Genomic DNA, 17,621 nt, shown 5'->3' with positions numbered 1-17,621 from the left:
AATCTGGGTAGGAGATTCCAGATTCACTTCTTTGGGCAGCTCCAGGACTACATTGGACTCTATATCACAGGTTTTTTGTAATTCATTGTTTGCATGAGCGCTATTGTTCACCTTTATTTTCACGAAATTCTAACATGATTATGGAAAGAGTTCATATACAAGAATTGTGGGAAAGTAACATTCAAAGCTTATTTTAATATTCTATTTAATATTGCCTTCCCAGGATATAAAGTGAGCTGCTTTCTTGTGTCGATGACATCTTCTGCTCTGTGCACTAAAGTTCTACTTATCTTTTACAAGCTCCATTTAAGATTGCTACTAAAACTGTGCTCGTTACTGCATTGTGTGGATTTCACCAATTACTACTTTCCATAGATAGTGTTATTTACGAGGTACAGAAATATGAATTCTCCCCCAAAAAAGGGTTGAAAAAAAAATATATAATTTTATTTCAGCTTATTTTTACATTTTGAAGAATAACAAGTGTTCAATTTTTATACAACTTAATTATCACTCTGAAATATATAAAACAATGTATCATTTATATCTATACATGTATATATTTATATATATATATAAAAATATGCATTGCTGTATAAAACAGTTGTGGAATGGGTTACCAAAGTTATAACTTGCTTCAGGAAATGAAGAACAATAAACCTTTCTTCATAGATTTTTTTTCCTGCATCAATTAAGGTTTGTTTTGTTTTTTTATTCAGCACCTTTAAAACAGGCGTTGCTGTTGATTATAGATTCGCTTGGCAACCACAACACCATAATGATAACAATACTTTATTATTATGAATATTAAATAGCAATCTGTAGATTTAAAAGAAAAAAAAAAACGTACAGTTAACACTCCAGAAAATGTAAGTTATGAAGCTTTCTGATGGCAGCTGTCTGATCATTTTTGAATATCGGGCAATTATTTGTTTTACCAAATAATAGCTTGGTAAGAGAAGTCTGAAGTAAATAAGTGGCAGAGAAGGGATTGGTAGCACCAGAAGCTTTAAAGCCAATAGATGTATTGTGTTTACAATGCTTCTTTGGATGTCACATACGGGGGGTAAAGCTGTAGCCCCCCATAACTCCTATTATTTGAATGGTAGTGAAGGCATGCTACAGGTTAGCACCCTTTGGTGTATATGGCCTTTATTAATGGATCATGGTGCAATACACCAGTGTGATAGTGAGGCCCAAGGCTTATATAGGCGACTTTAAAAAACTACACAAGATAGGACAGATGCAAATGAAAAGACGTCCAACAATGTCCTCTTTTTTGCTTTGCCTGCATAAGTCAATGTCTGTTTCACTTGCTATATAATTGTACAACAAGCAAACCTAGCTAAAACATCTGGACACTTGTTTCCGCAAAACAGAAATAAGCCTTAATACAGCAGTCATTCAACCACTATAATGATTCAATATAAAATTACCCAAGCAGTATTTAAGGAATTCTATTGCAGCAATGCCACTTACGCAGCAATTGATGTTCCAGAGTAAAATAGAGCTTTCTTGAAGTATTAGAAATGCAGTGTTCCAAAGAGCTTCCAGGTGGTGCAAGATGCAGCCCTGAGACTTACAGGCTACAACCTGCAGCCATGCCTGTTCAAACTAAAAACCTCCAAGGGGTAGCAGGTTTTTTTTTCTATTTCAGGGATTTCATCACAAAACTCTAGAAGTCCCAGTGTCTGAATTAATTCAGGTTCTAAAACCTCCTTCAATTTGCCTTACTTAACAGTTGGAGTGTGCTACCAAAAACATAAAATAAACCACTTGAAACATACATTTCTATCAACCAATGATGCAATTCGGGCTGGGCTTTCCAGAGTAGGCGTGGCCAATTCCAGTCCCCAAGGGGTCAACATGTCAGGTTTTGAGAATATCCCTGCTTCAGCACAGGTGGCTCAGGTCATTGACTGAGCTACTGTGTTGAAGCAAGGATATCTTTAAAACCTGACCTATTGGTGGCCCTTGTGGACTGAAGTTGGCCACTCCTGATGTGAAGCCTCCATGTAACAGGGAAGGGTTTTATATCCATAAAATGCCATGTCACTCATTATTGCTTAAATAACAGGCGTGAGAATATTTACATAATGTACAAAGGCAAACAAACCCCTTTTAAAAATCAAGGGACAACATACACTCTTAAAAACAGAGTAAAATAAATTGTTGATATGGCTTAAATTAGATTTCTCCATCAAAGACAAGTTCATTCAAGCTGTTCATTTAGAAGTACCATTGGAAAAAAGCTTAAGACTTCAATGATCATGTGCAGATTGTGCAGGCGGGGTCCTGTTACGCTTTTCTTTTGAATACCAATGTGTCTCTTTTGGCGCTGTTCTTTCACAAAACAGACCCATCTGTTCTTAAAACAGAACAAAGTCAACTCTGTCAAGTCATCTACTTTACCAGGTAAAGTATTCAGTAGGCCACCATGTCCCAGAAGATGTACTAGTACCGGACGTGGAGTAAAAAACAAAAACAAAAACAAAAAAAAAAAGGTATAGAAAATATAAGGAACCCATCTACTGTAGAAATAAAAGGTTAGATGACAACATTCCTCTCAAACGTACGACAGTACATTCTTGTATTACAAACTAACCAAAATCGGTATGCCATCGGGGGAAGTCTGAATAGCAGCATATAGTTAAATTACTTGCATAGCTTGATGACCAGGAAGTGAGGGTTTTCTGTTATTCAGCCAAAAAAGTCTCATAAATTATCCATGTTCTGAAATTATTGAAAAGATGCGTCTTGGATTAGGTTTTATTTTTTAGATCAATTTGCCATGGCAATAAAGTCCTAAGGATGTTGTGAACGCAGATTTAATTTCAAATGTCGGAACCCGGGATAACCAAAGTTCTTGAATGCAGATTCTTTGACAAGCTTGTGTTGATGACAGAGTACTTCCTTGAGGTTGCATTTTTTTTCTGAGGGAGCTTAAAATTGCCAAGTAAAGCTTGCAGCTTATGATTCCTAGTAGTAATAGTGGTGATTTTTAAAGTAGCGGATAATTATCCATAATATTAGGAGGCAACGTTTCTCTTCTCCATCAAAACTCAATTCAATGGCTTTGAAATACCCAGAAATATGTACATTTTATGTACCCGAATAAAGATAGTGGCCATACATCTTCTTAAGGTAATCTTATAGCAAAACAATCCGCCGAATCAATATTTTGACTTCTGTTGCAATCACTTGGTGACAGATCCCAATCCTGTTGGACCTGCTCCAATCACTTCCTTTACTCCTAAATATAGGTCTTGCCATGCTTTGTCTCCTCCATCGGCATTCCTTTTCTCGTCTTCCCAACCCCTGACCTTCAAAAACATGCCATATGTATTTTTTGTTATTAACTTCCTTGTTGCCAGCAGTGAAAAAGATGCACACTTCATGCACTCCTTAGTCTTGATTTGGCATCCCTTTCACATCCATTTGGCACATCTGTGAAGTCTTCATCAACATAAAAAAAAACCTCGCAAGTGCTTTGGAAGCAAAAACATGATTTCTCACGCCACATTGCGATTGTGAACAAAGTGACTCCCTTAAATAGCAGCGCTAACTTTTCCTTTTCTAGAAAACGTGCATATTATGGTCAACATGCTCTTTCCACCTTGCAGATAATTTTCTCCTCAAACAACGGCAGAACAGCATCCTCCTCAGAGACTTCTTGGAACACGGCATTGCACTCAAACTCTTGGCTTTCCTTTTTGAAGTAATACCTAGAAAGGAGAGAACCGGGACAAAGTATTAGGGACACAAAAATGCAATAGAAAAAACACAGATTTTAGTGATCATTCCTAGCAGACCCCAAATCAGATTAAACTGCAGTACGAAGGCAACTTACTTGTAACTTCCTTTCTTGCTCAACAGCTCTTTGAACTCTTGCAAGGTCAAACTGGGTTCTTTTGTTCGTATCATATAAGGGATCCTTTCTCCACAGAAGTAATACACGATGGCCAGCCCTCCTTGCACCTGGCTATCGGTATTCAGCTTCTTAACGGCCTTATGCCTGCAAGAAAAGAAAAAAATACAAATATCAGATTCCATCATGAAGCAAGTCCCTTTTGTGGGCTTTGACGACATCTTGTTTATGTCGCCCGTCTGGAGATGCTTTCCACCACATTTAGTGTTGCTGCCATTTTTCCTGCTACAGAAGTAAATGGAATAGGGGCTGTGTGATTATTAAAGGTTTACCATTCATGATCAGCATAGGAAAGGCAAACTGTATGGGGCTGCTTTCTATGGATGTACGTCACGTGCAAACATCCAATGCTGCATCTTAATGCACCATATAAATATGTCAATGCAAGACACGGTTGAAGCGGCGACACAAGTTAACACTAAAATGCTTGATACTGTACTGTGGCCAAGATACTTACTCTTCTGAAATCTTCAGAGTGGAGAAACCCGATGATGGAGCAGATTCCACGGTTTTGCTTTTTTCTTTAAGCATTGTAGACTGCACACACCTTTAATACAAACAAAAGAAATTAAGCATGTGAAACCAAACATGTGTAAGATTTTTTTTTATTAAGAGTTTGATTTCATGTTTGCCAAAGAGCTCAACTCTGCAACCACTTGCAACAGCGCAATCAACAGTTTGTTATGCCACTGAATGTCCTGCGTGCCTTTATTGCCAATAAGTAAAACTGCCGAAGTGCAAATGAAAGGAAAAAGGTAGCAATGACTCCATTAAATGGGAGTTCTCACCGGGGCTTATGAAGTTTGGGGACCCTTTTCTCTTCCACAAGACGTCTCCGGGCCTCTTCCAGTTGATCAAGAGTGTTGGGGGCTGTAAGTGGGGGCATTGAGGTATCCTGCAGAAATAGGTGTGCAGGCTGGGATGCCGTACGATGGGTGGTCTTCTTTGTCTCAGGGCAATGGCTGATGCTATAAAAATAGGATCGTACACAAATGCAATGAGTGCTTTTCTTGTCAATTACACCAGCTTTATGGTTTCACACTACAGTTACTCAATTTAAAAAAATGTAAATATGGGACTAGTTTGTTACACGAACATACATTAGTCCTATGCAATCATTTTAAGGAGGATAATTAAAAGGTTTCATGGAAAGCTTGCATGGTTCCTCATGCTGCAGTATTACTACACATTTACAGATTATAGAAAGATTTACATGAAGCATGTCCTCCTCTAAGTTATGTGCAATTGCTTAAACTCACCTGACATTGCCATCACGGTTGTGCTTTTTCATCAACTTTGCACTTTCCATAACCCATTGTAAGACACTGTGGCTACGCTCCACTTCTTGCTCTGGTGAAAGAGGAGTGGTCAGCCCAACGGATGAGCTCCCTTCCTCCGGTTTATGCGACTGTACACAACCTTCTGTTCTTCTGTAACTTTTTGTGCCTTGGGAACTGAAATATTGAGACTATAAGTATTGATAAAGAACTCATGTCATGGGAACAAGTTGCTACTCTTTATGAATACTGGGTTTGACAAAAAAAAATATTGTATAAGAAGTTCTACAAAACAGTACCAAAAGAGCTCGAGAACGACATTTTCTTACTGAAACTTCTTAGTTATAATGTTTACTTTAAACCGGGTTCTCCACTCCCACAGATAAACGGATACACATACCTCACAGTGCTCCGGTGCTCCAAAGGTGGCGTGATATTTGCTTCCATCCCCTGAGGAGCTTTTGGGCGCAGGTGACAAGCTGAACTTTGTCCTTTGACAAATGCCGCTTGACCTTTGGCTTTTCTTTGAGTGAAAGGTGACTGCGATCTTGGTGACAGGTTTGCCGGTGTCTTCAAAACCCGAGACAGGTGGTCATCAAGAATAGACTGTGGGTCATCCTCACAGGAAGCAGCTGGTAGGGTCTCCTGACTCGGTGGAACAAGGTCATATTCATCTTTCTCCTCTTCCTGTGGGTCAACAAAATATGGAACTTATTTCCCTTCTTATGTAAAAAAATAATTTGCATGTTTTGCCTTATTTTGTTTTATATTCAGTCTGTACATTGCCACTTTTTATGATTTAAACCATTCTTTAAGCATCACAGCAATCATTCTAACCCAGCGGTGGCCAACTCTAATCCAAGGGCCACCAAGAGGTCAGGTCCAGGATATCCCTGCTTCAGCACAGGTGGCTCAATCAACAACAGAGACACCTGTGCTGAAGCAGAGATATCCTGAAAACCTGACCTTTTGGCGGCCCTTCAGGACTGGAGTCTCTGAAGATTAGAAAGTGATTGAAGCCACTCTGTTTCTTTAGGGCAGACCCGTGCCAAAAGATATTCCAGTATCATTTGCTTTTTCTTCATGCCTCAACTTGTCAACCTGTCACAGTGCCAGGTGCATACCAATGTTGTATATCTCAACGTTTTCAGATGCTTCTCATCACTTTCTTGGGTTTTCTTTGAATCATTAACTTGCCTCACCTTTCTTACACCCTTCTCACTCCCATATGTAACTTACCTCTTTCAACCTCTGCAATCGCTCTTCCAGTTTCTCTTCTGCGTCTCTCTGCTTTTTCACCCTCTCCAAAGCCATTGTCAGTTTTGCGGCAAATTCTGCCGGGTTAGCCGGCAGCATTTCTGCCGGTGGACGCATAGTCCTCTGTGGGAAAAAATAGAGTAATATTTAACAGTTCATTCATAATAGCTGTTCAAAAGCTTTCCGTAATGGGACTTTATTTCCCCCATCTCCACATAAAAAAAAAAAATCAAAAAAATCTCTCTCTTTAGTTCAAATTTTGCTCTTGGTAAGTGGTTAGCAACATTTTCATATCACAATATTTTATTCTGTGCATATGGGGGATAGTCAGCGCCAAAGGTTAAATTAATGTTTTTACTTGAACATAGAATGCTAGACTTACGGGAACAAAAGGCAGAGACACTTGTCCATTGGCACTGACGCTTCGATGTATTTCTCGCTGCTTTTTGGAGCGGGCGCTGTATGGTGGAATGCCATCTCTAAAAAGGAAATGCAGTTTATTAAAATATGTAAAAAAAAAAAAAAAAAAAAAAAAAAAAAGAAGTAGATATCATTTATAGGACTGTGCGCTCAATATGCAAATTGTATTGTAATTAATAATTAAGCATTTATCGAGTAAGCATTTATGGCCGACTTCTGCGACTTAGTCATCACATCTGTAAAGTGATAGTGTTCTGTATATATTTAACCTTTTAAACTTTGTTAGGCGCTTATTTAAAATCACGTATTTGAGGATCTGCTCGATTATATATATATATATATATATATATATATATATATATATATATATATATTTTATGTTATTTATTTATTTGATTACCACGTGTGACTACTGTGAAGCGCTATGTACATTAATGGCGCAATATAAATAAAGACATACAATACAATATACAACTTGTAGGTTAACTCTTATGCAGTTGGGTCATCATCCAATAATCCCACTGCACTATGGCCACGTAAATCAGAACTGAAAGAACACGATTAAAAAATATCATAGGATCCTTCTGCCATCAAGATGCTAAGAGCATCCGCATCACCTCTTTGGGAGCCATGCACTTGGCAACACCTTCAAAGTGAGCAGCAAATTCCATTCATTGTCTCCAACAATAGGAAGAGAAAAAACAAGGCCCCCGTGTTTCTTGACCTATAGCCTCTGGCAGCCGACATGCTGAAAGAACCGAGGCCTGCAGGACCGCCTGCCAATGAGGCCTCAACGTGCCCCAGCATGTGGAATGCTAATTTATCTTAGAAGTTTGAGGTTTGTCTCCTAAACTTTCTATTCGCCAACTAATAACAGTACTTGTTACATTTCTATTAGTTTTCTTTTTGCATTTCAATTTAAACCCTACTTAATCCTTTTTTGTCCCTACAGTGGTGCCCTTAGGCCAATGCAATGGCATCTCTGGTTTCAGTACACAAACATGACTTCAGGATGCTAGAGTATTTAAGCAGCCCACTGTCAGGCTTACTACAGGATACTTACACACTGCCATCTGTCATGGACATACTGTCTTCTGTCAGGGCATCACTTGAGATCTCACTGTCATTAATGCTGGCTGCAGGAGCAAAGTACTGGTGAGAGGATGATGGTTCAGCTTTCCTTGAATGGGACCTTAGGAAAGAAGCAGAGCAGGTAAGAAACGGTGGTAAACATTACTATTGTTAGAGCAAGGCCAGACGTTATCATGATCCAGGAAACACATTTGTAACGTTACAGAATAGATTACATGTAACCTAGTTCCCGTAAGCAAAGATCTACTTTTCTCGCCTTTTCTGATCTAAACATTTTTTCAATTGATATAGAAAATAAAGTTCAACCCACAAAATAATTCAGATATTCCTCTTGGTTGGACTAGCCATAAACCTCCCTATGCTACATCCATGCCCACTAGTAAAGTAATTGTAATTATTCAATACTACCAATAACCCGCTCTCTAATCGTAATAATAAACTTTATTTCATATAGAGTTTTTCTCCCAATGGGACTCAAAACGCTTCACAATTACAGTATAGTGCGCGGTACTTGGCACATAGTATTTTTACAGGCAGTCCCTGTCCACATGAGCTTACACTGTGTTTTTGGTGCCAGAGGCACAGGGAGATAAAGTGACTTGCCCAAGGATACAAGGAGCAGACACCGTATTTGAACCAGGCTCCCCTGCTTCAAACACTGTGTCATTCAACCCTTAACTTTTTGGTAAAGCTTAAATTTATGGTCATTGCACTTCAAAGGTTTCTTGATATCATTGTATAAAGGTGAAGCAGAGAAAGGTAAGGTGCATGTGTTTACTGGAGAAAAGGACAAGGTGTTTTGACAACCACAACACAAATTCAAGTATATCTTTCAACCTCATGCAGCATCTTATCCCGATTTACTATCTAATCCAGCATAAGACATAAAAGAAAAAGAATAACTGTAATAAAAACAGTCATTATAAGATAAGAAGGCTTTAAAACAGCAAGGCATCTTGGGAGGGAGGGGGAAGTGTAGAGAGAAAAAAAAAAAAGCTGTCCTGCTTTGTGGATGTCATTCTTTGATCTCTGGAGCAGGGAAAGATTTTGTTCACATCAAAGATATGTGAGCTCAGGGAAAGGAATAACAGCTAAGTTAACCTTTAACACTAGGGGGGAGGAAACAAAGAAAATGCATAAAGAGGGTAGATGTTTGGGGGTGGGGGGGAGTTAACTAATATTTTAACCCTTTATCATCTATAGACCATTATGGAACATTGAGTGAATTATAATGCTGAACATTGCAAAAACAGATCAAGTTCTGGAGACATTTTCAACACAAATGACTTTAGTTCTCACCTTTGATTTCTAGGAGGGATGCGTGTGAAGGCACGGCTTAGTTTTCCCATCATGCCCATGCCAACAGGCACATGGTGCAACCCACCAAACTCTTCATCCTCGGCCAATATTGGAAGTCCAGGCCCAGGACTGTCTGGAGTGGGGCTGTCTTCAACTGCACGAGCATATTCCTTGCATATATCAGATTGCAAAAAAGAGGGGAAGGCCTCTCGCTCCATCACCTTCTGAATCTCCTGTTGGGCCTGATCAAACACAGTCTTATCCAGCTGTTGGTTCTTCACATAGTCCTTCACTTGGGCTCGGGTTGCTGGCTTCAAGCGCCCTGAAACAGCTTGGCTATTTTGTACATACCAACGGTATATGGCTTTGGCCGTCTTTGAGGTCTTGGGTTCTGCTGGATCCATGGCTCTGAAGCCATTGCAAGCAAACCAGAAACTTAAAAGATCTCCCAGACATTCCCCTTCGAGGTACATGCGGAAAAGGGTTGCTCCATCCTGGTCATCTAGCAGTAAGTTGAGGGATCTGCCCCAACGGGAGAAGCGAGAGTCATGGGCAACACAACCTTCGGCTTCTCGGATAGCATTTTCCTTGTGTCTTGTCTGTTGCTCAAAGCGCTGAGGATTCATGGCGAATTTCTCTGCCTTGAACCATTGGAAGAAAAAGAATTGTTACTTGTGTACTCGGGGGGGGGGGGGGGGGAAGCAGTGTTTCTACTTGTATATATTTTGATCCTCCTGTAGCAAATTGGTGCACAGTGCAATACAAGTTAAGTATTGCTAGGATGATAGAGAGAAGCTTGTAATAAATATGTAACAGATATATGCTTGTGGGAAGCCCCTGGCCCTTTAACATTACAACTGAACTGATAGGAGGAAAGAATCATAGAAGCCTGTACAATATAGAAGATCTCATGATCAAAGTCAATTGGAAAATGTTGTGATGTTCTTGTGCCTTTTTCTTTTAAATGCATTGTGGCCACTTTGTAGATAAAGGATTAAAGAGCAAAACCTCAAACTATGGGCCCTTCCAATATAAAAAGCACTAATCTAGAATAATGAAAATATATATCCATGGCAAACCAGTACATTCCCAATAAAAATGTGCCTTAAAATCAAATGGCTATGGTAGTGTAGTGTTATCCAACACTTTAGTTATTTACATTTTGTACACAATTTAGATAAATTATTTTGCTACTATAATCAAAAGAGGAGCTGGTGTATAAGGAGGCTGAATTATGTATAGTAATGGTGTTGTTTAGGAACTCGTATATACATACCTTGAAGCTTTTGGTCTCCTGACCTGGCACTGGTGGGCGCAAAGAAGTCTCCCGGAAGACCCGTCCGGAGTCTGGCATGCAGGTCAGCACCCCAGCAGAACTCATGGCTGCCAGGAATGCTGAAGATCAGCCTGAAAAGGAGGAGATGACAAAATACACTAAGAACATTTCACATGAACTATGGGTTTTTGTTTGTTTCACCAGTTTTCTGGTGCTACCTTTTATCACCAAAATATACTTGCAACTCAGATGGCAAAGTATTAGAGCACTGACCAAATGTTTTACAAGATTAAGGGAATAGACACAGGAATGCAAAACTGAATCTGTTACAATCAAGGTCCAGATTGGACAGCACAGATGACTGACTACAAAGAAGCCAGGCAGTGAAAGGCAGGAATTAGTGTAGATCAGAATCAAGTTGGAATGCAGGATCTGAAGTAATGGCTGAACTGTTCAGAACAGTAACTGTGGCATGGAGGATTAATAGAATGGAGGATTTCCTAAACAGTGCAACCAAATCATTTGCAAAAAAAAAGAAGTACTTTTATCAGGAACGTCAACTTCTGACAAAGTTAAACAGAAATCATTAAACTTGCTTTGGAAGAAGAATCCACTTTAGACTGCAGCACAACTTCTCCGGAACTGCAAGTTTATATTACAAGTAATGGCCATCTGGGAACCATTTTCCTTCTTTTTAAACATGACTTACGCCATACCCTGTCACCCTGTAGACTTTTCAGAGAAATTATTCACAACAGGTGGGCCAAAGTCTCTCTCTTCACCAACATACCAGCAAATGTGTCTTAATACATCCAGATGTTTGAACAGTTTTATAGGTACAAGTTCACAGGCATTTGTGGACAAGGGAAGTTATAGCTATTCCACCGATTTTCATGAAATACTAGCTTGATGAGGCCCACATTGCCCCTCAACTAAACAAACCATCACAGATCAGATGCAGAGGACACCAGGCTTTGGGTGATCTCCTCATCCTTTCCACTTGGCAAATGAAGTGGTCACCTCCATCTGACCCTAGGGGAAAGGGCTGTTGGGAACCAGTAGAGTTACAGCTTCAAAGTGTGAAGCTGGAGTGACACCCACTGCTTCCTGCTGTGACAAATGTTTTGCTTTGTAGGTGGCAAGGGAGATAAAAGCTTATTTCCAAGTGGACTCCTCTCACCTCCAGATTGGGGTAGATGTAAGAGAGAGACTTTTTCAGAAAATATTTGCTTAGCTGAGGGGGTGGGGGGAATAAAGTATGCAGTTATCCATCAATATACACGTGTTGTCCATATATCTATTGAAGGAAACACAGCCTCCTAAGCATTGCAGGCACCTCTACTAGCTACAGGGTTAAAGTTCATTTTTTACCAAAACCCAAGTAACCCCCTTTTTTTTGTGCCATAAAACTTAAGAGTGTCATGACTGCCATATAACAGACTTGGGAATCTAGATCAGAACCACATGTACACATATCATCATAACATGGGACATCACAGCAGCAGTTTCTGAACTTTAATTAAAAAAAACGACATTGCTACAAATCACGAGGCTTTATTAAGCTACATTATCCCATTACAAACCACATGGAGAAAACTAATAGCATGCACTATGGTCACTTTCCAGATACTTTTAGGGCACAGGGGGGAAAAAAACTACAAATAAAAAAAAAATACCCACAATGAACTTTAAATCTTGCTCAGATACAATTATATATCTGCCCACGCTCTTAGAAAATATATGTTTTACTACAAGACGAGGAATAGATTTCCGAGAAAAAAAAACTGCAACAAAAAATTTTTTTTCAAAGAAAATTATAATTAAAAAAATAAATAAATAAAGACGGCAAGGGCTTAGAGGTTCCGCGCTCCCGGTGATAACCCTCGCGAGGCACCAGGAGTGCGATAAACACTATACCCCCCGTTACTAAATATAACCACATGTCCTTTCTAGCCCAGCAGAAGAAACCCGGATCCAGTTCTGACCCAACATTCAGCCTCCTGCACATGCATGTACTCGGGGCAGGGGAGAGAGGGGGACGGGTCCCGCACATGCATGTACTCGGGGCAGGGGAGAGAGGGGGACGGGTCCCGCACATGCATGTACTCGGGGCAGGGGAGAGAGGGGGACGGGTCCCGCACATGCATGTACTCGGGGCAGGGGAGAGAGGGGGACGGGTCCCGCACATGCATGTACTCGGGGCAGGGGAGAGAGGGGGACGGGTCCCGCACATGCATGGGGACGGGGCAGGGGAGAGAGGGGGACGGGTCCCGCACATGCATGGGGACGGGGCAGGGGAGAGAGGGGGACGGCTCCCGCAGGTCGGATTGTTTGCTCAGGCGCCTTGTGCCCCGTTTCTGGTATTTGGGATCCATTTGCAGGGCAGATCACAGGGCCAAATGTGATCACTACTCCCCCCTCGCACAACCAGATCACAAAAAGTGTGACACCGGATGAAATGCAAAGAGAGACGAAAGCCAGGGACTTACCTTGGTGGTGGGTTTGTTTTCCGAGCAGCGCTTCCCTCGCACTTTCCCTTTTTTTATTATTATTATTAATAATAATAATAATGTGTAGCTGTCCGGTGGTAAAACACAAGAGAATCCAGCCGGCCCGGGGGTAACTCTCTCATCGCTGCAAAAAAAACCCTTACAATAATCCAAGTTGCAGAACAAACATGATCCCAGGCTGAAGAAGGGGAAGGGAAAAAAAAAACAAGGGAAAGAGGGGAAAAAAACCTCACACCTTCCCTGAGTGAGCTAGAACTGGGAGGATTTCTCCTCTCCCTCCTCTCTCTGAACTTTTTTTTTTTTTTTTAATCAAAACCAAAAAGCCCTTTCTCACTCCCCCCGGGGACAAAGCCAAAAGAACAAAGGGGTGTTATGGCTTTAATGAAACATCAGTGGAGATCACTGAAGGCTGAGTCCTGGAAGCCGTTGTGAACACACGTTGCAGGAAAAACCCGGAGGGAAATCCCCCGTGGCCAGTGACCGTCCCCCGGTTTGGGTGGCTCCTGCGGGGTACGGGGGCCGATGCCGGTCCGGTTGTGGTGCAGAAATGCGGGGCGGTTAGATTTTTTTTCTCAGCAGTTTTTTTTTAAGCCCGCGCCAGTTTTTTACACTCCTGCCAGGACCTGGGATTTCTGAATTCCTTTCTTAAAGCCAGACTCCCCCCCCCTCCCCTCTCTGGTTAAGAAAAGGGAACCCTTTGAAGGCTGCCGGGCCAATCAGAGCAGAGAGTCTCCAGCAGCTATTCCTTTCATCCCATCTTCAAAGGGCCTTCAATCACTTTTAACCCCTGAAGTGCTGCAAGGCAGGGAGGTGGAAGAGGAGGAGGAGGGGGGGGGGGGGATGGGAAGGAAGGATGCTGCACGTTGAATTAACTCTTTCACAACAAGGTGGGCAGGGAGATAAAGTAACAACAAATATAAGTGGCACATACATAATACATTTATGATGTGATTCAGAAATCACATGCACTCAACATTTGTGAATGATTAAGGAACTTTTTTTTTCTTTTAAGTGGTAGCATGTGTTTTAATTCCTCCTTTTTTTGTTTTGGACTAAAGAGTGACCCTAAAGTATATATTTTATGCTGTTAAAATACTGTGTGTTTGTGTCAATGCTACTGAAGTATTAATGCGTGCATTTGCTTGTGAAGCTATGGAAGTAAAGTATACATGCTTCTGTATTTTTATTATATATAGTGATAAAGGATCCAGATGAGTGAGACTTGGGATTCTGAACCAAAAGTGGACTCTTAAAGTAGCAGTAGGTATGTACGTATATTTTAACTTACATAGCTGCCACCAATGTACGCAGCACTTTACAAAAGAGACATTTAGAGTACAGGGAATTATAATACAATACGTGCAACAAACATAACATTGGTGAAAAGGAAGTGAAATCCCTGACCCGGAGAGCTTACATTCTAAGTAGTGTAGCCCACAAAAATGATACATTCACATTTTTTTGCTGTAGTATAACGTTACATCTGCAAAATAACACTTACTTTTAAAACTTGTGTCTCAATCACTTGTTGAAAATGTTTAGGCATTTGCTCACAACGTCAACAGTCAGAATTATTGGGCTCCCAGTTTAGTGATTTAGTTTTTCCTGCAGGGTTTTTACATGGAAAATAAATGAAGATTGCAGATTATTTTAAAGATACAATCCCTCCGAAGATATTTTTGAGAAAGCAAACTTCTTTTAATACATGTTTTTTATAATGAATGCAGAGAACCTGCAAGCTTTTAATAAAATCCTTTATTTCATGTGGGATAAAATGGCAGCCATATTGTTCTGTGTCCCCAAAAATCAAAAGCAGACATCTGATGGTTACAACATAAGAAAGAAAGTGAAGCATCACTGTGCAAAGTAAAAAAAAACACGTTTATCGAAAACTACATTTTTAAAATCAGTATCAAGGATTTAAATTTTAAATGGGTTTTAATGTTTATTTTCTCTTTTTAAAGCTTCTTTTGGACCATGTTTAATGGACCTATTAAGCCTTTGAGTGCCAGAGAGGCTGCGGCATCAGAGTGCCACGCCCCTCCAGAACCCGAGCGCGGTGACCCTTAACCCCAAAGCAGAAGAGGAGGAGCCATCCTCTATCGTTTCCTTTCAGTACAGATCACGTTCTGCTCTCCATGGGAACGCAGGACGCAATATAAGTTGGGGAAAAAAACAATCTTTGGGCATGATGTAGCCCCTGGCGTGCCAGACCACATGACATAGTGACTACGCATTGGGGCACAAAAAGGGTTAAAGCAGCAATTCCAGATGTTCCCTTTTTTTCACCCAATTTTTGGGGTGAGGGTTGGTACCCCCAGAGCTGAATTGAGCTATTTTCAGCTCAGTGAAACCCCTGATTCCAGACATACTTACCCTGTGTGGGTACCAGCATTGCAGTCCCTTGCAGGGGAAACAAAATGGTTGTTTAGATCTCCCACATCGCACTGGCCAATGGTTAGCTGCAGCATCATCTATTGCGGCTTCCTATTATGCTGCGTGAGGCTGAAGAATTAAAACCCAGGAAGTAACACTGATACCTTTACTGGTATCTTGGAAAACAAGTGGAGGAGGGTGTCCCCGGAGCTGAAAAAAACGCGGTTTAGCTCCGCGGACCCCCTGGGTCCCACCCTGTTAAAGCTGCAGTTCAGGCAATATCCTGCTTGTGTGTTTTTTTTTTTTAATAAATCAGTTCTGTAGTAAGAAAAAATACTTTTAGCATTTTCTGTTTTAAAAAAAAACAACTTTGAAAGACCAATTTTCTTGTATTCTATTTTAACAAGCATGCTTGTTCCTATGGCAACGATTTACATTCCCCATATTTAAAGATGTCGCCAAACTTTGACGATCAATAGACGGAGAACGAATTGACCGGCAGCTATGCAGTACTTTAGGTAATTAGAGATTGCCCACATGAAACTATTGAAGTAAAAAAATAAATTTAAATAAATAAAAAAAAAGACAACTGCAGCTTTAAGGGGGTCAGGTAGACAGGATTGCTGCTTCAATAAGAATTTCAGTGACTGAGGCTCTATTGGGGCCTGTGAGGTTGTGTTGTTGGAAACGGGTGCGGTTTGATGGGACCTGGTTGTCCCGTTACCTGATTGATCTGGAAGTAGTCAGAACCGCAAGCTTTTGGAGCAGAGAGTTTCTTCTTACTATGTTTACATATGATGCTGTTACCCTTGTACTCAACTTATTTTTGTAAAAGGTTTAATTGTACTTACTTGGTGCAAACTAAAAATACTGCAAATTGTCCTTACATTTTCATCCTGATGAAATGCTTCCTTGTGATGTTACACAGTAACTGTGTTGTTAACATAATATACTTATAAAAGAAAATTATTTGCAGGGCCTTTTTCTTAATACGGGTGACTAATTTTGCATAAAATCTCTTTGAACCGTATACAGTCACTGAACTTTAAAAAACAACTTTAAAAAAACAACTTCAACTTTATTTGCTCAGATAAATATGAGATCCTAAATAGCCACTAAGAAAAGCAATACAATGTCTAATGTATATTTTATGATTATTTGTTCTGCGCTTTTCACATTCAGCCTGTCAACCTATATTTGCAAATGTAATAAACATACCTTTAAGGATGAAAGAAGTGCCAAAAGTGACACCGAATCTGATATGAATCCATTGCTGATCAATCTACAATGCATATTGTGTTTTCAGAGAAAAGAAAAGACATGTTCAAAGAAGCAGTATTGCCCTAAAATATCACTCCGTAAAAACTAAAAAGCAAGTAACCCTCTCTCCTTGTGACTGTATCTCCCACCCTGAGCCTCCCAGTGCAAGCTAGGCTGCAGAATTAGGCCTGCAGAATTCTATGTTCTCTGTGTTGTCCATGTATTCAAAGGAATGGTGTGCTGGGAAAACTACACCCCTCCCCCACCTCTCCCCCACCTCTCCCCAGCGATGAAGGGGTTAATGGGATATTTAGTTGCTGTTCTGGGTTTGGTTTTAATTTACCCTTATGAAAAGCTGCCAATTGAAACTCTTTTGAATGGAGCAGACACTCTTCCGTTGGCAGCTCTGCATATTTGTCTCTGTGACTGTGTGGGCCAGTGTGTGTGTGTGACAAAGTGTGTTTTGACTACTAGTGATGCTCCCAGTTAAAGCAGAGTGTATGCCTTTACTTCAATGGGTTAGCACTATACCGCAGAGTGGCCCAGTTATGTAATAGAACAACAAATCACTGACATCAGCATGTAGCAATCAGTAGCAGGCATCTGACAGTATCACATACACAGCCACAAATACCCCTCTAATAGAATCACAACACCAATGTGCCATTTCTAATGTTGTTGTTTTTTTTACCTTACATGAACCGTTATTCCATGGTCCCCCGATTCACAAAATAATTGCCAGTTTTGACAAACACAAAAAAAAAAAAAAAACTATAAACATGGCTGAGGGGTCATGAATAGAAAACGCCATCTCCTGGTGACATTGTGACATTCTATTGGCCGCGAAAGTGAGCCCTGACCCCCCCCCGCCCCCCCGCAGCCAGTTTGTGGTGTCCACCGGGAAAGTATTCATGGGAGGCAGAGGG

General features: G+C 40.6%; 1 protein-coding gene and 1 long non-coding RNA gene across 4 annotated transcripts; one reads left to right on the top strand and one right to left on the bottom strand.

Moving 5' to 3' along the window:
* Window positions 1-408: 408 nt before the first annotated feature.
* Window positions 409-16,734, bottom strand: LOC142497491 (axin-related protein-like). Of its 3 annotated transcripts, XM_075605345.1 has the most exons (14): window positions 16,654-16,734; window positions 14,561-14,664; window positions 13,039-13,183; window positions 10,550-10,680; window positions 9,274-9,914; window positions 7,946-8,074; window positions 6,845-6,941; window positions 6,445-6,585; window positions 5,606-5,892; window positions 5,188-5,382; window positions 4,717-4,896; window positions 4,386-4,475; window positions 3,851-4,015; window positions 410-3,725 (listed from the first exon to the last, which is right to left on the bottom strand). In XM_075605345.1, the coding sequence occupies exons 4-14, from the start codon at window positions 10,652-10,654 to the stop codon at window positions 3,599-3,601; spliced, it is 2,157 nt and encodes a 718-aa protein (XP_075461460.1). In that variant the 5' UTR covers window positions 10,655-10,680; window positions 13,039-13,183; window positions 14,561-14,664; window positions 16,654-16,734; the 3' UTR covers window positions 410-3,598. The 3 variants fall into 3 exon arrangements, with proteins under 3 accessions (XP_075461461.1, XP_075461460.1, XP_075461459.1); XM_075605346.1 differs by lacking the exon at window positions 13,039-13,183 and having other exon boundaries at window positions 409-3,725; XM_075605344.1 differs by lacking the exons at window positions 14,561-14,664; window positions 16,654-16,734 and having other exon boundaries at window positions 13,039-13,690.
* LOC142497493 (uncharacterized) lies at window positions 12,844-16,690 on the top strand. The gene is made up of 3 exons (XR_012802264.1): window positions 12,844-13,045; window positions 14,256-14,323; window positions 15,024-16,690. It is a non-coding gene; the product is annotated as an uncharacterized LOC142497493 (long non-coding RNA).
* Window positions 16,735-17,621: the final 887 nt, after the last annotated feature.

Source organism: Ascaphus truei, chromosome 6 (assembly GCF_040206685.1).
Source record: "Ascaphus truei isolate aAscTru1 chromosome 6, aAscTru1.hap1, whole genome shotgun sequence".
Lineage (NCBI taxonomy): Eukaryota > Metazoa > Chordata > Amphibia > Anura > Ascaphidae > Ascaphus > Ascaphus truei.
This window is presented reverse-complemented; position numbering and strand designations above follow the sequence as displayed.